Source organism: Theropithecus gelada, chromosome 11 (assembly GCF_003255815.1).
Source record: "Theropithecus gelada isolate Dixy chromosome 11, Tgel_1.0, whole genome shotgun sequence".
Lineage (NCBI taxonomy): Eukaryota > Metazoa > Chordata > Mammalia > Primates > Cercopithecidae > Theropithecus > Theropithecus gelada.
This window is the reverse complement of record NC_037679.1, coordinates 28,245,363-28,266,792: the sequence shown is the minus strand read 5'-3', so window position 1 is coordinate 28,266,792 and position 21,430 is coordinate 28,245,363. Positions and strand designations below refer to the sequence as shown.

Genomic DNA, 21,430 nt, shown 5'->3' with positions numbered 1-21,430 from the left:
TGATACAAAATACCTATATCTATGACATATTTGTTCAGACACAAAGATTCTTACACTGGGTCAAAAAGGTAATAATTACAAAATTGGGGACCATGTCAAAGGCAGGCTCCTTTCTCTTAACTTAAAGAAGACTACTACCAGATACAGTACACTAAAGACACATCTAAGAATACCAAGTGAAGCTTAAAGGTCTGCCTTTCAAAAATATATAAAATTTAAAAGTTAGCAGCAATACTTTAAAAAAAAAAAAAGGGAACTACCTATAAGATAGATCAGTAATTTATTCAGTCACTCCCTCATTCAAGACATTTTTATTTAGCACTCATTCTATACCAGACACTCTGTAGGCATTAGGAATATTATAACGAGCATGGCTGAGCATAGTGGCTTATGCCTATAATTCCAGCACTTTGGGAGGCCAAGGTGGGAGGATCACTTGAGCCCAGGAGTTCAGGACCAGCCTGGGTAACTTAACAAGACCGCATCTCTTAAAAGAAAAGAAATACAGTGAACAGGATAGATAAAGCCCCTGCTTTATCTCATTAGAGCACATGTTTATTCAACATGTGTTTATTCCACATGTGCTCTAATGAGGAAAAAATATGCCTCGATAACGAGCATTGGTTACGGTAAGTACTATGGAAGAAATAAAAAGAACAATATAACAGACTAACTTGGGAGAAGCCCCCTCCTAAGAAGTTAGAATGAGACGTGAAGAATAAGGTGCCAGCTATGTGAAGAGACAGGGAAAACTGCTCCCAGGAGAAGGAATATAAAGTGAAGTGGTCAAACATTTGATGTATCTAGAGAAAAAGGAGAAATATGGCTGGAGAACAGTAAGGAAGAGGTACAAATGAAGCTAAAAAGATAGGAAGGGGCTTTATCACACAGTCCCTCAATCTTTAGTCTTGCTTTAAGACTGAGTAGAAGTCTTTGAAGGGTTTTAAGCAAGCAACTAACATTTAGAGTTAAAAAAGAAAAAACACTCCAGATGCTAAATAATAAGTAAAAGCAAAGTCCTCTTTTTAAAGTCTCAAACACAGTATTCTTTCCATTTGTAAACTAACAGTTTTTTTAAATGGAAATGAGACAGGAAAGTTTTACCTTGATCCAGAACCATAAGACTTGGACTCAATTCCATGAAGGCAATCTTGCAAAGAACTAATAAGAACTTTGCAACGATCATCAGCGGACACTTTGGATTGTTTAATTAAAGAAATTGCAGTTACCAATGTCTCAATAGCACTCCCATAATCACCTGTGAGGGAAAGGAAAAAGTTTCAAGTCAAACAAATTTTGTTTTCAAAATACCATCAAACCACTTGAGGTAAGAGTGATAAGGCATTTTACAAAAGTACTGTGCTATCAAATAACTATGCAAGGCAATGTCTTCTTTTACTGTTTCACCATTTGCAAAAGACTTTCATGGTCATGATACTAACTCAACTTATTATTACAGGTGTGTAAAGCACATTATCATTTTGCAAATACAAGAATAAATAAGCTGTCATAAGGCCCCGGAACCTTTAAATGTCAAGGGTAAGACTTACATCTATACCAAATAACCTAAAATTTGGATTTTCCCCACTACACTGTGACACACAGCTTTTTTCAATGCTTTTTAAATAAATCACAGGTAATGATTTCGGAATACAAAAAGAACATGTAAATGACCTATCTTCTAGATTGTACTTACATTTTTAGGTCATTCCTAATAACATAAATAAGAAATATTAATACAAGAAATATACAAACCAGCACTGGCATCAGATACAGCTCTCGAAATAGCACTGCTTGAGATTGCCCTATTTCTATTCATGATTTCTTCAAATTCAGCTTCACTCAATGGCGTTCTTGCAGTATCCATTTCCCTGTAAAATAAAAACACAAACCTTAACTCATACTCAACAGATTTCCTAAGTTAGTCACAATAGTGTATAGCAATTCATACCAGCTGCTTCTGACAAAGCAATAGTAGTTACTTTTACATATTGAAGCATGCTACTTTTGCTACAAAGAGAATGTCTAAAAATTCTCCTATACCAGTATCTTTCAGCTAAAACAGGGTAGCAGCTTAAACACCTCATCTTCTTGGAAGGTAGAAATAACATATTTATATAGCTACAATCTAATTATTTACAGTCATTGTTCCTATCTTTTATCATCAAGTACTTGCACAGATACACACTAACCTACCTTCCAGGGGGGCCATAGTCACCCCTATCATATGGTGGAGGTCGACCATATGGGTCTGTTGGTGGTGGACCTCGGCTATCTGATGTAGGCATGCCGCTGTTAGTTGGTGGAGGAAAGAAAGCTGGGTTCACATGCGGAGCTGGTGGTGGGGCACCTGGAGGTGGTCCAGGAAGATGCGGAGGAGGAGCTAGTGTAAGGGGTGGCCCAAGTGGACCGGGTGGACGAGGTGGAAAGGGGCCTGGAGGTGGAGGTGGTCCCTGTTGTGGAGGTGGTGGGCCAGGAGGGGGGCCGTAGCCTGGAACTGGAGGTGGAGGGCCAGGAGGAAGTGGACCCAATGGAGGCTGCCCAAAAGGTTGTCCAGGAAAAAGAACTGGTGGTGGAGGGCGATCTCCTCGATTAGGAGGCCCAGCTAGAGGAGGAGGCAGAACCTGACCAGGAGGTGGAGGACCAGGTGGACCAGGTGGGCCTGGAGGACCTAAGGGTGGACGTGGTGGAGTTTGTCCAGCTAAAAAACAAAGGAGAAAGAGAAAAAAAAAACACTTCACTAATAAGATATTTTCTTTCATATGCCAAGATTATACTTTAAAAGCATAAAGCATACACCAAGTCTTTGTCTTTAAATAAAACCCATATGGTAAATATTATACTACCAACTACAATGAAGTATATCCTTACAAACTTAACTAGCTCCATTTATGCTTAAGAAAAATTACTGAAACAAAAACTTTAATAAAAAAGATTACAATGCCTAGAGATATTTTCCATCTTTCAGTGTACACACACTTCTTACAGTGAAATCACCCACCTTATATTCTACTCTGATGCCAAGCTAGAAAGTGAAACAAGGAAAAATGATCTTGAAAGGATTTTTTAAGAGGTAAGAAAATAAGACGGATGTAAATATTCTATATATAAGTCAAGCAAGTTTGGAGAAAAATAAAGACCTTTTAGGCCAAAAATGGGTATTTCCTCTATGCTGTGCCCCATATGCCATGGAATCCTAGTTTCCAGGAACAAAGGCCGAGTTCCTTTAACAAGATGCTTGATCAAATTTCCTGGATTCCAAAAATAGCATAACAAGGAGAGTAAGTCACATTAATAATGCATTACTTGAAAAAGAGAGAAAAGGAAAAGAGGTATTAGGTAGACATGTTTTATACATGGTAATTTAAGAAAAGTTTTACCTGGAAAAGGTGGGGGTGGCCCTCCTGGTCCTGCTGGCCCAGGAAATCTGTCCCCACCAGGAACAGCCCCTGGAAAACGGCCCCGTCCTCTACCACCTTGTGGAAATGCTGCACGGGAACTGCCTCCTGGAGGACCAGCTTTACCTTCCCCAGACATTTGTCCTGATTGTGTAGCTGCAAATATCCAAATACTCATAAATAGCAATTATTAAAAATAGTATTCTGAAATGCAACCATTATTATTAAAAACAACTCTATTTCTAACATATTAACTTGCAAATGCCTTGTGCCTATGCAAACTACATAAGGAAGTATGGGTTAGGAAAAACATTCACATCTATATGGGTACTTTTAAAGACTCAAATTTTTCAGGTTTAAATATATTTTCCATAAGTAATCATGAGTTACTTTCAAAATACCAGCACTCTGCAGCAGCCAAGACCGAAATTCTTCAATAGATATCTTAATTTCAGTATTACATCATTTAAATTTTGTAACATACTTCTTCTTAAGTCTTAAGTGCTAAAACATTAAAAGAAAAGGAACCACTTGAATTTCTGTTAATTACATAATCATCCATCTTATCTCTTTATATGATAACATCCTTAAATGTGTAATGACAAATCTTTTCTATATTCAGTTTACCAAGTGGTGAAAGGTCTTGTTGCCAAGCAGAAAAATCAATGAACACTTTCTGGTTATCAGTGATCTCTCCCCCACCATAATACATATCCACATAGTTTTCCTTTAATCTAAGAATTAGAATGTAGTTTCCTTCTGTATCTAAGATGGAAATAACAGGACAAGAATGGCAGGGCTACAGAACTTGCACATTGTTGTGTAGTACTGGGTCTGTTATATCTGGAGAAAAATGGAACAAGAGTAGGTTTCTAGTACACAGGCCCACAGTCATAACCAGTGATTAAATCTAATTCAAAGCATGGACTTTGTGAAAGGGAGTTTCTAGTGAGCAAGTATTAAGATGACTTCTCTAGTATAAAACGCCTAACAAATGCACTGGTTAAAATGTACATATTTTAATAAAAGCCTCTGAGGACTGCTTACTTTTCCTGGACTGCATTTCAAATTGACTCAGGAACTGTTTATTGCATGGAGTTACAACAGGATTCTGACCATGAAGTTCTCTTTTAGGCAACAGATCCATTAACTTTTTTGAAGACGCTTCAGATCCAACACCAACAAGGGCAAACCTAAAAGGTGTTTAAGGGGCGAGGATACAAAGTAAAAAGAGATGAATATTATTACTGTTATCCTTCTGTAAAAAGGTCTTAATCTGCTTTTATTAAAAAAAAAAAACAGCTGGGCACACTGGCTCATGCCTGTAATCCCGGCTGCTTAGAAGGCTGAGGCAGGAGGATTGCTTCAGCCCAGCAGTTTGAGGCTACAGCACATTATAATCACACTACTGCACTCCAGCCTGGGCAACAGAGTAAGATCCTGTCTCTAAAAATAAATAAATAATTTTAAAAACTGAAAATATTTCTTAAAACTATATGAGTACACATTTTTGTTCATATTCTATAACATACCATAGAATTCAGTCATTCAAAATATATAATTTGGTGGTTTTTAGTATTTCACAGTGTTAAAACCACCACCACAATCAATTTTAAAACATGTTCATTACCCCAAAAAGAAACTCCATATCCATTAGCCAACGCTTCCATTTCTTCCCATCCCTGTACCCTATGGAACCACTAAACCTAATTTCTGTCTCTGGACTGGTCTATCCTGGACATTTCATCTAAATGGAATCATACAATAGGAGGTCCCTTATGACCAGCTTTCTTTAGCATGTTTTCAAGGTTCACCCATTTTTACAGCATGCATCACCATTTCATTTATTTTTATGGGTGAATAATTTTCCATCATAAATATACAACATTAAAAGAAATCTATCCATCAGTACACGGACATTTGGGTTGCTTCCAATTTTTGCTACAATAAAAAGATGTACAATACCATTAACCATTGGGGAAGTGCAAATCAAAACCACAGATACCATCACATTCCCACTAAGATGGCAAAAATAAAAAAGACAACAAGTATTAAAGATGTGGAGAGGCCAGGTGTGGTGGCTGGCCTGTAATCCCAGCACTTTGGGACGCCAAGGCAGGCGGATCATGAGGTCAGGAGTTCAAGACCAGCCTGACCAACATGGTGAAACCTCATCTCTACTAAAAATACAAAAACTAGCCGGCCGTGGTGGCACACGCCTGTAGTCCCAGCTACTCAGGAGGCTGAGACATGAGAATTGCTTGAACCTGGGAGGCAGAGGTTGCAGTGAGCCGAGATCCTGCCACTGCACTTCCAGCCTGGGCGATGGAGTGAGACTCTGTCTCAATAAATAAATAAATAAATAAATAAAGATGTGGAGAAACTGAAACCTTTGCACATTGCTGATGAGCACGTATTAATAAAATGGCACAATGGCTCTGGCAAATAATCTGGTAATTCCTCAAAAGTTTAAACACAGAGTTACCATATAACCCAGTAATTCCATTCCTAGGTACACATCCAACAGAACTGAAAATAACACATTCACGCAAAATGGGTACACAAATATTCACAGGGGCATTTTCCTTAATAGCCAAAGGTGGAATTAACCTAGACGTCCATCAACTGATAGATTAAAAGAAGAAAGTGCTATATCCGTGTAGTGGAGTATTATTCAGCCATAAAAAGAAATACTGATGCATGCTTCAACATGGATGAACCTTAAAATCATTATGCTAAGGAAAAAAGCCAGTCACATAGGACTACATATTTTATGATTCCATTTAGATGAAATGTCCAGAACAGGCATATCCAGAGCACATTAGCAGTTACCAGCAGATAGGAAATGGGAGTGACTGCTAATCGGGTACAAGGTTTCTTCTTGGGGTGATGAAATTTTCTGGAATGAGACAGTGGTAATGTTTGCCAAACTTCATAAATATAATAAATATCCTGAATTGTACATTTTAAAAGGGTGCATTTTATGACATGTGAATTATACCTCAATAAGAAAAATAAATTTAAAATAATCAGAATGATTACCAATTTGTACAGTTACAGGATATTCTAAATTATTTGAGGGAGGGAGGGTCTTAGTAGCTTAAGAAGCTTAAGCTCTTTTCCCTCTCATGTTCAATATGATCTTGTAAACTATACCTCTTATTCCAGTCAACAAGTTCTGCTGTTTGCACCAGGATTATCTTGGGTCACAGCATTTAGAAACAACTAAATTAATTTAACAAATATTTATTAAGCACTTCTTATAAGCAACGTACCATTCTAGAGCTGGAGATGTAATAGCGAACAAAAAAATCTCTGCTCTCATTAAGCTTAAAGTCTTGGAAGAGACAACAAACAAGTAAAATATATCAGAGTGGAAATAAAGGGAACAGGATAGGAAGGTGCTACTTTGCACAAGGTGGTCATGGAAGAAAACTCTTGAACATTTTGAGTTCTGAATGAAGTGAAAGAATAAGCCATGTAGATATTTGAGGGGGAAAAGTAAACCAAGAAGAGAAAACAGCTAAAGGTTCTAGGTAGGAATTGGTCTGGCAAACAGCAAAGAGACTAATGTGGCTGCAAGACAGTGGTAGGATAGGGTTAGAAAGGTGGTGGGAAAACAGATCACAAAGTACTTTGTAGACAATGGTAAAGACTGAGACAGACAGGAAGCCATGAGAAGATTCTGAGCAGAAAGAATGTCATCTTTTTTTTAGAACTTCTATAATGTGGAGAATAGACTGTAGGGGGCAGTCTATACTTCCAGTTAGAAAGCTACTGCCAAGTTTAAGTGAGAGATGATAGTGGCTTTGACCAAGTGGTGTAAGTGAAGTTAGTGAGAAGTGTTCAGACTCCGCATACATTTTGAAAATATTCTCAGTTTAGTATAACGTGGTATAACCTTCTAAGGTAACTAAGCAATATATGAAATAAGCACATTCTTTATCATTTTGCATCTAACAATTTATCCTTAAAAGAAAATCCAAAATCTGTACCAAGACTTATATAAAATGATGTCTGCTGCAACATTATTTACAATAGGCAAAGGTGGAAACAACCACGATAACCAAAAATAAGAGGTAAATTATGGTAGCATACCAGCTATGATGCAAAAGAATTAGACATTAGAGATGTGTATTTATTTTTATTCCTTATATCAAACATATAAACACATGAATTATAATTCCATTAATTAATTAATTAATTTTTAGGAAAAAGCCCAAAAGAATCTTCACTAAAATGTTAAAAGTAAATATCAATGGATGGTAGGATAGTGGCATTTTATTTTCTTACTTTTGGATATCTATATTTTATAATGTTCTCATTCTGATCCTATCTCACTTGTATAGTTTACTAGTGAAATACAGCAAAACATTCATGTAACACACGGTATTCAGCTGCCCATCTTCTCCCATCTCTTAATCACAGGGAGAGTAATGGTTCCTAAACTGTGATTTCAACAACCATTTCAACCACAGATGGAGAAAACTTGGGAAAATTAGAAAATAGATCTGTCCACATCTCCATTCTATTGGTTTTAGTGTGCTAGGTAATAGGGTACATAAAGTGAACAGTATCAATCTCTGCTCAAGAACCTCCTTCCAATGTAAACAATCATGTGTTGTATGCACGCGTAATTAACATTAACTTAAAGGAAAGTTAACTTGTTAAAAACTGTATCACTAGCTACTAAATCAAAAAGAAAGAAAAAAATCTTACCCCTTTGACTGGCCGTTTGCCCGATTTTCAAAAAATTTTATCTCCAAAATATCATTTACTCCCAAAGAATGAACTGCTTCAGTTAAGTCTTCATCTGTTGTCCACTGCAAGATATTTTTCCCCTTATTAACCATTAAAATATAACCAAGATTTTTATTATCCCAGTTTAGTTTTTAAGGGGAAATTTGGGACATACAAAATAAGTGCTGAGTGCAAATCTAAGTCTAGTTACGGCCAGTCAGGCTCCAATTTTTAAACAGCACAAAAAACATCCGGGAACCTAACTTCATTCCCTGATACATATTTCAGAAACTAGACAGTACCCTTGGGGTTACAATAGGATTTGACTCTCAAGAGTTGCTGGTCCCTTACAGCTTTAAATTGCTATGATTTTAAATTGTGAATAAAACCAATTTCACTTCCTCCCATTAAAGGAAAATATTTTGAATTTCATCTTGTTTTTGAATTAAAACATAGACAAGAAAAAACTAACATGTATTTAATATTTACCATACACTTTATGTATTAACTAACTCTTATAACAACCCTATAAACCCTATTATTATCCTCATTTTACACACGATACAATAGAAGTTAGAGTTTGCCCAAGGTGACAAAACTAATAATAGATGGTGGAGCTAAGATCCAAATACTTACTTAGCAACCATACTTACATAACTACACTGCTACTGTTTCCAATACTATAGAATACTCAGACTGGGTGGTGGGAGATGTGTTACAAATTAGTTTTAAAAGAAATGTGAATAGGCTGGACACCATAATGCCAGCACTTTAACAGGCTTGGTTAGGAGGATACCTTGAAGCCAGGAATTTGAGGCCAGCCTGAAGCAATATAGCAAGTTTTTGTTGTTTTTTTAATTAGCCAGGTGTAGTGACACATGCCTGTGTTCCTAGCTACTTAAGAGGCTGACACAGGAGGATCACTTGAGTCCAAGAATTTGAGGCTTCAGTGAGCTATGATTACACCACTGTCCTCCAGCCTGGGTGATAGTTTTGCAAATTCTGTCTCCCCCACCAAAAAAAGAAATGTAAATAAAAAGGTTAAAAATACAGTGTTGGCCGGGCGCGGTGGCTCAAGCCTGTAATCCCAGCACTTTGGGAGGCCGAGACGGGCGGATCACGAGGTCAGGAGATCGAGACCATCCTGGCTAACACGGTGAAACCCCGTCTCTACTAAAAAATACAAAAAACTAGCCGGGCGAAGTGGCGGGCGCCTGTGGTCCCAGCTATTCGGGAGGCTGAGGCAGGAGAATGGCGTGAACCCGGGAGGCGGAGCTTGCAGTGAGCTGAGATCCGGCCACCGCACTCCAGCCTGGGCGACAGAGCCAGACTCAGTCTCAAAAAAAAAAAAAAAAAAAAAAAATACAGTGTTATTAAGGAAATGCAACGGTGCCAAATTTTACTGATTTTTGGATATACAAGTTTTTAACTTTCACGTATACATAATAACTAAGTAGAGATACAAAAATTCTATAGGACTATTTTAATGATATTTAAAATGTAATGTTAATAAAAATATAAATATACATATGTGCATTTAATGAAGCTCTAAATCAATAATCTTAGTCTCATGACAACCCAAATTAAAATATAATACATATAGCAGTGCTTCTATAAATCAGATTTCAAATTTAAGAGCAGAAATAAAACTCAAATTTGTAATACAAATTAAATGGACACTATTTTTAAACCAGGAGTGACACTATGTCTCTTGCCTTTTACACTTGAATCCTGGTTTGAGACTCCATGTGAGCATTATTTTTAGTGAAATTAGGCTATCTGAAGCAAGGTAAAGTGGTAGCATAAAAAAGGTAACTGAAGACAAAACTAATTTAACTATATTTAACTAGTATCTCCACCAAGAAAAGCTGAACGACCACAAAACTCAAAACTAGAAGAATTGGAATTAATGATGTTGCAAAGATATCTATATTTCTCTCCTCACTGGACAAGCAAACACGTATAGAAAAACAAACACAGTAACTTCAAACTTATAAAAATCTGGAGAAAAACATTAATTACTAGAGCAGTTCAAAATCAATTACCAATAATTTAATTCATATATTAACTTCACTCACCCATGTTAGATTTCCAATATATAATGCAATCCTCTTTCCAGTATACGTATAGACAACATTTGGTGCCGCTCCTTTACCGACATCATCACCAACTGTTGGTGGGAGAGTATCCATGTAATCCCGGTCTTCTGGGGCATCTCCATTATTTGCAGATGGAGATATGACATCGTCATACAAATCTATCTGATCATGCCCACCATATTCAGCTTCCTGAGATACAGAAATAATGTTCTAGATTATACAAAAGTCAAAATACTACTAAAACAGATTTGAACACAAATTCAATTTTTTGTTTTAAAAATCTGATAGAAAAAGGTCAAGGATTTCAGTACCAATTTTTTTCCATTTTATGCAATAGATGTATTCTTGAACAGGCCTAAAAAGTAAATTTCTTGCCGGGCATGGTGGCTCATACCTGTAATCCCAACACTTGGGAGGCCAAGGCAGGTGGATCACTTGAGGTCAGGAGTTCGAGACCAGCCTAGCCAACATGGTGAAGCCATGTCTCTAGTAAAAATACAAAAATTAGCCAGGCATGATGGCTCACGCCTGTAATCCCAGGTACTCAGGAGGCTGAGGCAGGAGAATCGCTTGAACCTGGGAGGCAGAGGTTGTAGTGAGCCAAGACGGTGCCACTGCACTCCAGCCTGGGCGACAGAGAGAGACTTCATCTCAAAAATAAAAAAGTGAATCTCCTTTTTTATTTTTATTTTTTGTAGAGACCAGGTCTTGCTACAATGCCCAGGCTAGTCTCAAACTCTTGAGTTGAAACAATCCTCCTGCCTTGGCCTCCCAAAGTGCTGGGATTATAGGCTTGAGCCACGGCACCCAGCCTAAAGTTAATTTCCATATAATGAATCCTACTTTTCCACTGATACTTATAATATAAAAAATAAGTTCTTTTGGAAAAAGAAAGACATGGAGACAAACAACACGAAACTTTCCTTGGAAATACTCTTAAGTAATAACACATAAAAATGCAAATAGACAAGTTTTTTTAAAAACTGACATTAGAAAAATCACCCCCAAATCCAAAGCCATTATATCTTTAATATTTGATCACAGAAAAATAGTTATTACGTTCTATAGTATTCAGATCTTGTCTTCCAACCTTGAGGAATCTACTAATATTTTTTTAAAAAGCATAGTGAGCTGAGGCATCGGAAAGAAGAAATATGGGCACATAAATAATTCAAAACATCATAATGAACAAGGGAAAGAGAAATAACAAATGAAATACATGTAGAACTATCCAAATTAATTATCTTCCAAGTTGTATCATTCTCAGTGAAGAAAGAGCTAATGCTTACCTGAATTCTTAGTTATCTAGTCAAGTAAATTAGCAAGAGAAAAGCAACAGACCACAAAACAAAGAGTAAAGCCCTGGCACTGTCACCAACGAATCAAAGCAATGCTACTGGGTGTCACATGCCTAAATGATAATTAGGGAAAAGGAAAACTAAAATGAAACAGACATAGGAGCAGGAAAAAAATAGAAAAGAGGGTTCAATTTGTGACTAAGTACATGAAAAACGAAATGTAGGTAAAAGCAGAATACTCAACACTATTTAATTGCCTTTGATAACCATTACTAGACCATAAGCTTGACTGAGCCTGTAGCACAGGAAAATTTCCATTTTTATCTTCTACTCTCCCTTTCCACAACTAAGTACCTGTATTGGTGTGAACCATTTTATTCTTATGACGTAGAACATTTGACATAAGGAAAAAGACAATTACAAGACAACTTAAAAGTTCAGATATAACTTACAGATTCTCCCATTAATACAATTTACTACAGAAATATACAAATGGCACATATGGAGGAGCTAATGGTTTTAGGTACCATGAGCCAAAACAGTCCCTAAATGGATAGAGAATGACCCAGAGAAAAGCATTTGTTATATGATGGTAAACAGGGCAACAAGATATTATCATGGGCCCGGGCTACTGTTTTGTTATTTAAAAGACAGCCAGAATAAGATCTTTTTAAAAGAAAAAGAAAAAAGCCTAGAAGGGGAAATATCATTTATATACATAAAGGGACCTCAAGTAATCATCAGGTAATCTACGTAATTAAAGACTTATCCAATTTACTAGTTACAGGATCTTTACATACCAATTTTACTTGTTATGAGGTAGAATATCTAAAAGACTTATTTAACAAGGGGTCTGGGATCTCAAGGTTAACTCAGAGAACAAAGCTAAATTTAACAAAGGGCAGAAACTAAGACCACAAGTCACCAAATAATGCCATAATTTTATTGTTTGTACAGCAATCTAAAATCATCTTTAAGAAATGAGTTTTTGTTAAAGTAACATGCTCAAATTTCAATGACCACAGAAACTAGGAAAAAAGAGGGTAAGTTTTGTTATGAAGTTTCAGTGTAGCTGAAGCTTCAGGCGATGTGGCTGCAGCAGTAGTTCCATACACTTAAGATACTAAAAAGTTTCCCACAAGGGGTGTTGGGCACTTTAATCTCTCTTGAAATCCGATTCTGTACATCAAGTAGAATTATTAATATTATTCAAAGGGAGTTGAGTTTCCATCCTCCTCAGCAGAAACTATAATCACAATATATGGTCTGAGGGAAAGTAAAAAAGAATGGAAGGGTTATTAACAGCAGTACTAAATGTATTTTTAAATTTACACTTTCACTTACATAAATAGGTGAACAGATTATTTTTCTTCTATTAGCTACAAACCTGTGAAAATGTTTACATAAGTAGACAAAAAATTTATAAGCATAATTGCAGCTACACTAACCTGGTACACCACAATCACTATTTTTGTCCATCCATGAATTCCTATGTTGACACAAACCAATTTTCCATATTGATATGATTCTACCAATATTTAGGATCAGCCATTTTGTCTGGCAATTGTACTGCTTCCAAGTGGTTGTAGTATGATCCTAATTAAGACCATGGTGCCGGGGTCCATGTGGACTAGTTAGCTTCTCTGTTCCAAGGCCACAGCCTGTACACTTAGCCCCAATGGTATACATTTAAACTTTGTGAAAAAAATATAATGAATCTGAATACATTTGCTGCCATTACTAAAAATGAAACTCAAAGCACACTCTTATGTAGTATCAGTAATCTTCCTTTTAATCAGCTTCATATCACGTCAATCCTCCAGAGTAAAAAAATACAGAACACACTGAACTTTGTTCTTACTTCAGAAAGTGAGAAAACATGCATGATGTTTGCATGAGAAATTATGGAAAATGTATATCACAGGTCATATAGAAATAGCGCTCTGCAAGCCTACTGAACAAACTAAAAAAAAAGGTTTCCAGTTTTAAAGAAATATTTAACAGTATCATTTTTTATTACATGAAGGGTCTTTTCAATTATTACTTTTAATTTTAATGACATTCAAAAACAAGAAAATATCATCATCCCTCTAGTTATCTCTGATTCCAAATGCTGCCCAATCTTATCTGCTGTTCATAGTAGCTAGCTAGCTACATTACATAAAGATGGGAATAAACAACAGCTCTTAGGGTTTGTTTAAAAAAAAAAAAAAAAAACAACTCACTAATCTTTTTCACTTCCTACCATTCTAAATCACTACAATCATTCTAAAGGCAAGGTATTTTCTCAACATTTTACGAAATAAGATTACGTTCTACATGACATACAAGTATCTGTTGCCAAGCCAGAGAAAATGGATGGTAAAATGACCAAAATCCTATTAGTTCCCTTAAAGTAAGGCTTCTCAACCTTTTCATTATCCCTGTCTACTCCTTCCCTTCAACAAGTTACTTTTAGACATTTTTTTTCCCTAATTACCCGTCTTACAATTTTAATATCACAGATACATGATACATATTGTATACCACTATTGGGATGAACTTGCTAGCTGTCAAAATATTCATCATTCTCCCTGACAGGCCTGACATTTTTTTGATGGTTCTAAAATTACAGTAACATCATTCGAGGCTAGGCATGGTGGTTCATGCCTGTTAATCCCACCACTTTGGGAGGCCAAGGCAAGAGGATCCCTTGAGTCCAGGAGTCTAAGACCAGCCTGGGCAACTTACGGAGATCCCATCTCTACCCGCCCCTCCCCAAATATATACACACACACACACACACACACACACATTTCGTGCATTACATGATACTATCAGTAAATACACAGCAAAGGCCACTTGTTTCAAAGCTTATTTTAAATTATTTCCATTTAAAGAAATATATGAAGGGGGGAAAGTTACATTTTGCATTTACAAAATATATCCTGTACCTAGGAAAAGAAACACTAGTATGCAAAATCCAATAGCAAATAACCTAATGCATATATTTTTAAAGAAAATATATCATTTTCTGGTTTTATCTAATTATGTTCTGAGTAGGCATTAAAATTGGCTAGTAATCCCTGTAAAAATCCCTTCCTTAACTAATGGTAAGGAAGCCAATTTGGTACTAAAAATATGCCACATAAACCACAGTGGACAATTCATAGGCAACTAAATTAACTGTACCCATAAATAACAAAACAGAGAAGAGTTCTAGCTTCCCTGAACATTCCTATCCATTTTTCTGAATCAATTCTAACTAGCTCATTCTCAACCTGACAGCTTTATTTCAGATGGTTTCCTAGTAAACATAAACAAATCATAAATGACATTTCTCTGATATTTGTCCAAGAAACTTATTTCATTAACTGGCTAAACAATTGGCTAGAATACATACATAATGACTGAATGTGAAGCAAAATGATTCATGACATAAAAACTGACTTATCGGATGTCCAGGTCCGTAACTCCTAAGTGAATTTTTTGTTTCAACTACCACCTCTATACACCTACATTTTTAAAAAAGTAATTATTTCTGTGTATGACAAAGTCTTGCTCTGTTACTCAGGCTGGAGTACAATGGCCTGATGTCAGCTCACTGGAGACTCTGCCTTCCAGGTTCACGCAATTCTCCTGCCTCAGCCTCTGAAGTAGCTGGAATTACCGGTGTGCACCACCACGTCCGGCTAAATTTTGTATTTTTAGTAGAGACAGGGGTTTTACCATGTTGGCCAGGCAGGTTTCAAACTCCTGACCTCAAGTGATCCACCTACTTCAGTCTCCCAAACTGCTGGAATTATAGGCATGAGCCACCACATCTGGCCTACACTTCCATTTTAAAGTTGGGTGGTCAGATTACTAAATTTGTGCTCAGCGACTAACTGCCTGACAGGCCAGAAACTAAATCCCACATTAAGAGTTTTTGACTCCCAAACAAGCAACAAAATACACTACTTCAATGAATGCAGTGTAAAGTTCACAGAATTTCTTTGACTTTCCTCTCCAGATCAACAAAACTCTATAGATTAAACATAAAGGAATGGTAACTACAATATAGGACCTGTCAGTGTGCTATAATTACAGTAGTCCCCTCTCATCTGAGTGGGATATGTTCCAAGACCCCCAGTGGATGCCTAAAGCCAAGGAAAGCAAGGAACCCCACATACTATGTTTTTCCTTATACATACCTATGATAAAGTTTAATTTATAAAGTAGCCACTGTAAAAAATAACTAATAAAAGAGAACAATTATAGTCATGCATGACGAGGTTTTTGGTCCAGGTGGTCAGATTAGAATGGAACTGAAAAATTACTATTGTTTAGTGATCTTAGCCCAATGCATTACTCACACGTTTGGGCTGGTAATGCTGGTGTAAACAAACCTACTATGCTCCCAGTCATATAAAAGAATAGCACATGCAATTATGTACAGTACATGATACGTGACAACAAGCGACTGTGTTACTGGTTTATATATAGTATACTTTTTTGTTTTTACCTTTTTTTTTTTTAAAATAGAGATGGGGTTTCGACATGTTGGCCGGGCTGGTCTCGACCTCCTGGCCTCAAGTGATCTGCCACCTCAGCCTCCCAAAGCACTGGGATTACAGGTGTGAACCACCACACCAAGGCCAATTATACCATACTTTTTATCATTATGTTAGAGTGTACCCTTTCTACTGTAAAAAGTTAACTGTAAAACAGCCTCAGGCAGGTCCTTCAAGAGGTATTACAGAAGGCATTGTTTTCCTGGGAGGAGAGCCCATGCTTCTTACTGCCCCTGAAGACCTTTCCAGTGGGACAAGATGCAAAGGTGGAAGACAGGGATATTCATATTCCTGACCCTGGGCAGGCCTAGGCTAATGTGTGTGTGTGTCTTCAGTTTTTAACAAAAGTTAAAAAATAAAAATAAAAAAGGCCAGGTGTGGTCGTTCATGACTGTAATTCCAGCCTCCTTTGGGAGGCTGAGGCAAGAGGATCACTTGAGGCCAAGAGTTTGAGACCTGTGCAACACACTAAGACCTTGTCTCTTCTAAAATAAAATTAATTTTAAAAGTTTTTTTTTTTTTTAAATGTAATAGAAAAAAGTTTAGGCCAGGTGTGGTGCCTCACACCTGTAATCTCAGCAGTTTGGGAAGCCAAGGCAAGAGCATCACTTGAGGTCAGGAGTTCGAGACCAGCCTGGCCAACACGGTGAAACCTCATCTCTACTAAAAATATGGTAGTTAGGCAGGTATGGTGGTGAGTGCCTGTTATCCCAGCTACTCGGGAGGCTGAGGCAGGAGAAGTGCTTGAACCCAGGAGGCAGAGGTTGCGGTGAGCCAAGATTGCGCTACCGCACTTCAACCTGGGTGACAGAGCGAGACTCCATCTCAAAACAAAACAAAAAAGAAAAAAGTTTATAGAATAAGGCTATAAAGAAAATATTTTATATAGTTATACAATGTGTTTGTGTTTTAAACTGTTATTATTGAAGAGTCCAAGAAGTATATAAAGTAAAAATGGGCCAGTCACAGTGGCTCACGCCTGTAATCCCAACACTTTTGTAGTTCAAAGCAGGAAGACAGCTTGCACCCAGGAGTTGCAGACTAGCTGGGACCACATGGTGAGACCTCATCCCTATAAAAAAATAAAAATTAGCCAGGCATGGTGGCACACGCCTGCAGTCTCAGCTGCTCTGGAGGCTGAGACAGGAGGACTGCTTGAGCCTGGGAGATAAGGGCTGCAGCAAGCCACAATTGCACCACTGCACTCCAGCCTAGATGACAGTGAGAAAATAATCAACCAATCAATCAAGTGAAAACACTACAGTAAGCTAAGGTTAATGTATCATTGAAGAAAAAAGTTTAAATAAATTTAGTGTAGCCTGAGTGTACTGTACAGTGTTTATGAAGTCTACAGCAGCGTACAGTAACGTCCCAGATCTTCACATTCACCCACCACTCACCTGCTGGCCCTCCCAGGGCAACTTCCAGTCATGCAGGTTCATGATGAGTGCCCTATACAAGTGTGCCACTTTTTATCTTTTATACCAAGATTTTCACTTACCTTTTCTATGTTTAGATATATTAGATACACAAATACTTACCACTGTGTTACAACTGCCTACAGTGTTCAGTACAGTAATATGTTGTACAAGTTTGTAGCCTAGGAGCAACAGGCTACACCATATAGCCAACATATGTAGCAGGCTGTACCTTCTAGGTTTGAAATGCAAAAGCACTCTATGATCACATATGATGAAAGCACCTAAGATAGACTTCTCAGAACATATCGCCATCATGAAGCGACACGATTGTATAAGTTTACTGTAATAAAAGTTACCTAAATATAGTATCTCTCAAAGTACCTTACTGTATGTAATATTTTCAGCCCTCAGAACCACGAGTAACTGCAACCACAGAAAGTGGAACTGTGGATACATGTGGACTACTGTATGTAGGTATCTCTCAGCTCCCCTACAGTGTACTCTAAGGGTAGAGACTACCTAAACTTTGTATCCCTTGTTGCTGGCACATAACAGACACTCAAGAAATGTATTTTCAACATTTTTTTTTTGAGACAGGGTCTCGCTCTGTCATCTAGGCTGGAGTGCAGTGGCCTGATCTCAGCTCACTGCAACCTCTGCCTCCCAGGTTCAAGCGATTCTCCTGCTCAGCTTCCTGATTAGCTGGGATTACAGGCAGGCACCACCATGCCCGGCCAATTTTTGTATTTTTAATAGAGATGGGGTTTCACCATGTTGGTCAGGCTGGTCTGGAACTCCCGACCTCAAGTGATCTGCCCACCTCGGCCTCCCAAAGTGCTGGGATTACAGGCATGAGCCACCACACTCGTCCTAAACAATTCAACTTTTAAATTATTTAGTTTTGGCCAGAATTTTAAAATCTACAATTACTAAATATTGGGCTAGTAATTACTACACTTGAGTATAAATCCCAGTTTAAACTGAACTGACACACTATTGAGTGTGAGACAGAATCACTTTCTTCTCAACTTCAAGTAATATGGAGGTTTGGAAGACGTTCAAATTGCCCTTCCAACTGTTCTCAACTTGGTGACATCCAAAGACCTCTAAGAATTAAAGAGAACCCATAAGGATTAGTCAGTCCCTTGTGCCTCCTCCCCCTTCATTCTCCATTCTTAAGTTCACCTGGTGAAGAAAAGAACTCTATTAGAGCTTCACTAAATTATTATTCTCAATCTATCCCCAAACAAATTAGTTTCTGCTAAGACTGTTGAATGCCTCACTTTTTTCTACTTCAATAGATGCAAATCACGTTTTGAAATAATACTGTGCCTTACCAAAATACAAACAAGCTTCATAAAAGTATGACATTTAAAATATGAGACTCAGCAGGATACAGACAAAAAAATAGTAGAAAATGGAAATTAAGACTATGCCGAATTTCAAAGTACACAAATCCAATTAGAACTGCAGTTTACACTGGAAAACAAAGTTTTTTTTTTTAATGTTTACAACAGTTTTGAAGCCAAAATAAGTCAAAACTGGCTAATACTTAGGCAAGTATTTTACTCAACAATAAAACAAGAGGTCAAGTCTATTATAGCAACTAGTAGAAATAAGGTCACCAGCTAGTAAAGATTAAATCAGTTGTAAATTATTTTGTGGTTGCCTCTAATGGTGGCAAAATTTTGGAAAAACATTTCAATGACAGTAACATTTTTAAAAGCAGGATAAGCTCTGAAAATAACCAACTATCCTTTTGTGACTTTTTTTTTTTTTTTTGGTACAGGAACTACCACAGCAAGCAGTGGTACTGCAAAAAGATATACAAATCAATCAATCATTGATTGGCCAACGATATGCAAAGTAGCAAAAACAATGCCTCTATGTATCCTCGCCATCAATCTATTCAAACATATAAAGATCTTACTGGCAAAATTATACAACTGTATTAGATATGTGGTACGTACCTTATACAAATCGTTGAAAAGTTACATTTAAAAGGAGTCCCTCATTGGGTCCACAAAACTAATCTCTTCTTACCTCCCGCCCAGTCAGCACTTGCTACTGCACAGGGATAACAATCCACCCAGCTATCCGGAAAAGGGAGATGTCCCTCTCAAATTAAGAATGCAAAAGCCCAAACATATTTCATTAAGAGGTACTGAAAAAAGTTTAACTTCTAAAATTGTGTCCCAATTCTTCTTTTATTGTGCATAGAAAGGTGAAGCAAAGTATTCTCTTGTAAGAAAAGCTAACAAGGGCAGCCTTGAACACTTAATCGTTGTTCCTTGCAGTTACGGCCCTCTTCTAAACGCACTGTTACATTCACTTGATAAATAAAAAGAAAAAAATTTCCTAGAGGTCTTATAAGCGTTAGAATCTGTGTTGCACTCGAGGAATGTATCTGATTTGTAACTGACACAATTCAAACATTATTATTTAAAACAAGCACAATTTTAAAAACACAAAAATTTAAAAACTTAACCTTTGATTACAATATATTACATTTAAACAAATCCAGTCTTCAACGGAGTAGCAAACATTTAAAGCCAACTAGTAGTTTTCTGTTTTCTAATATTTAAACCAGAACAAAGTCATTCCTGAAAAATAAAACAGTAAAGAGCTCTTGAGTTTCCTTGTTTTTAAAAAGCCTGAGCAACTAGTCACGAATATGACGGTTAATGGAGGGGGAAAAAACACATTAAGCCAGTATTATTTTATTAAGCTTCTCATAAGGACCTGGGAAATACAAAAAAAATAAAGCTTTTAGGAACACGGCAGTTAGGCACAATTTGTTTTAAATGTGTTACTACATAAAATGCAGTAAAGATACGACCAGCAGGTTCAAACCTTAAACGTCACTACTCTAGCAACAAACGACATCTTTTGCAAGGATGCCCATTATCAGACATCACAGCTCCGCGTTACCTCTAAGCAACGTCGTTCAGGAAAACCTTGCATTCTCACTTTCGCTCAACCTTTCAAAAGGTAATGCAGGGCCGGGGGATTTAACACTTTGTTTTCGAAAACAGGGTCTTATCTACAACTCTATTTTTAAACCACATCATAGGATTTGGGGTGAACGTTCTTTCGTTTTAATCACTATGAGACCTGTGGGTGAGCTAACATCTTTTTGTTCCATCCAAACATCGCGCTTCCAATCTTCCTTTTGGTCCCCGGCCACCCATCTTCACAGGTATTTTCATAACAAAGGCCAAAAACGACTGGGCTTCAAAGGCACTGCAAGCCCTGGATTAACAAGGCAGGACCAGCGCACCGACTTTTATCTGTGGCTCCAAAAGTCAAATGACTTGTTGCAAACAAGCCTGCACCTCAGCCGCCTTCAGAAAGTGTGAAGGGAGGAGGAAGGCGCCACGCCGAAACCTGTCGCAAACCCGAGGAGAGCCCCAGGGACTGGGCGCGCGGGATACAAAGGGCTGTGAATGCGGCCTTCCATGAGGCGATAGTGCGCGGGCAGGGAGACAAAATGGAGCAATGGGAGGAATCTGAGCCCGAGCGGCAGCGGCGGGGAAGGGGCGGCGGCGGCGGGCGCGCGCCCTGCCGGGGCTTCCTCCTCCGGCCGGCGACGGGGGAAGGGGCGCGGCGGCGGCCAGTTCTCTCCGCCGCTTACACGCGGCCCCACCGCCCGGGCCTAGCGCGGCGGGAAGCGCCAGCCGGGTGCCGCCAACAATAGGGAGCGAGGCAGCGCCGGCGAGGGAGGAGCCGGCGGCAGCTGCACAGCGGCCCGCATCCGCGCTCCGGGCCCCGCGACGGGTCGCCGCGCCCGCGGCCCGTGAAACGACGCGGTAGAACGAAGGGCGGGGCGGGGGGGCCGCCACGCCGGGGGTCGGCGGCGCGGCCCAGAGGCGGCAAGGGCGCATAGTCTGCAGTCGCTTCGGCTCGCGGCCGCAGCGGGCCCCGGGTCAGCGTCCCAGCCGC

General features: G+C 38.3%; 1 protein-coding gene across 3 annotated transcripts in view; it reads right to left on the bottom strand.

Moving 5' to 3' along the window:
- Positions 1-21,430, bottom strand: part of CPSF6 (cleavage and polyadenylation specific factor 6) — a 35,076-nt gene that overhangs the window by 13,428 nt on the left and 218 nt on the right. For 2 of the 3 annotated variants that reach the window (XM_025401521.1, XM_025401522.1), the window contains exons 2-9: positions 10,217-10,426; positions 8,118-8,221; positions 4,446-4,591; positions 3,381-3,554; positions 3,141-3,251; positions 2,197-2,701; positions 1,756-1,871; positions 1,105-1,258 (exon numbers count right to left, since the gene is read on the bottom strand). In XM_025401521.1, the coding sequence (XP_025257306.1) occupies positions 1,105-1,258; positions 1,756-1,871; positions 2,197-2,701; positions 3,141-3,251; positions 3,381-3,554; positions 4,446-4,591; positions 8,118-8,221; positions 10,217-10,426 (1,520 nt within the window). The remainder of the gene's footprint in view (positions 1-1,104; positions 1,259-1,755; positions 1,872-2,196; positions 2,702-3,140; positions 3,252-3,380; positions 3,555-4,445; positions 4,592-8,117; positions 8,222-10,216; positions 10,427-21,430) is intronic. The other variant, XM_025401523.1, reaches the window with a different exon arrangement.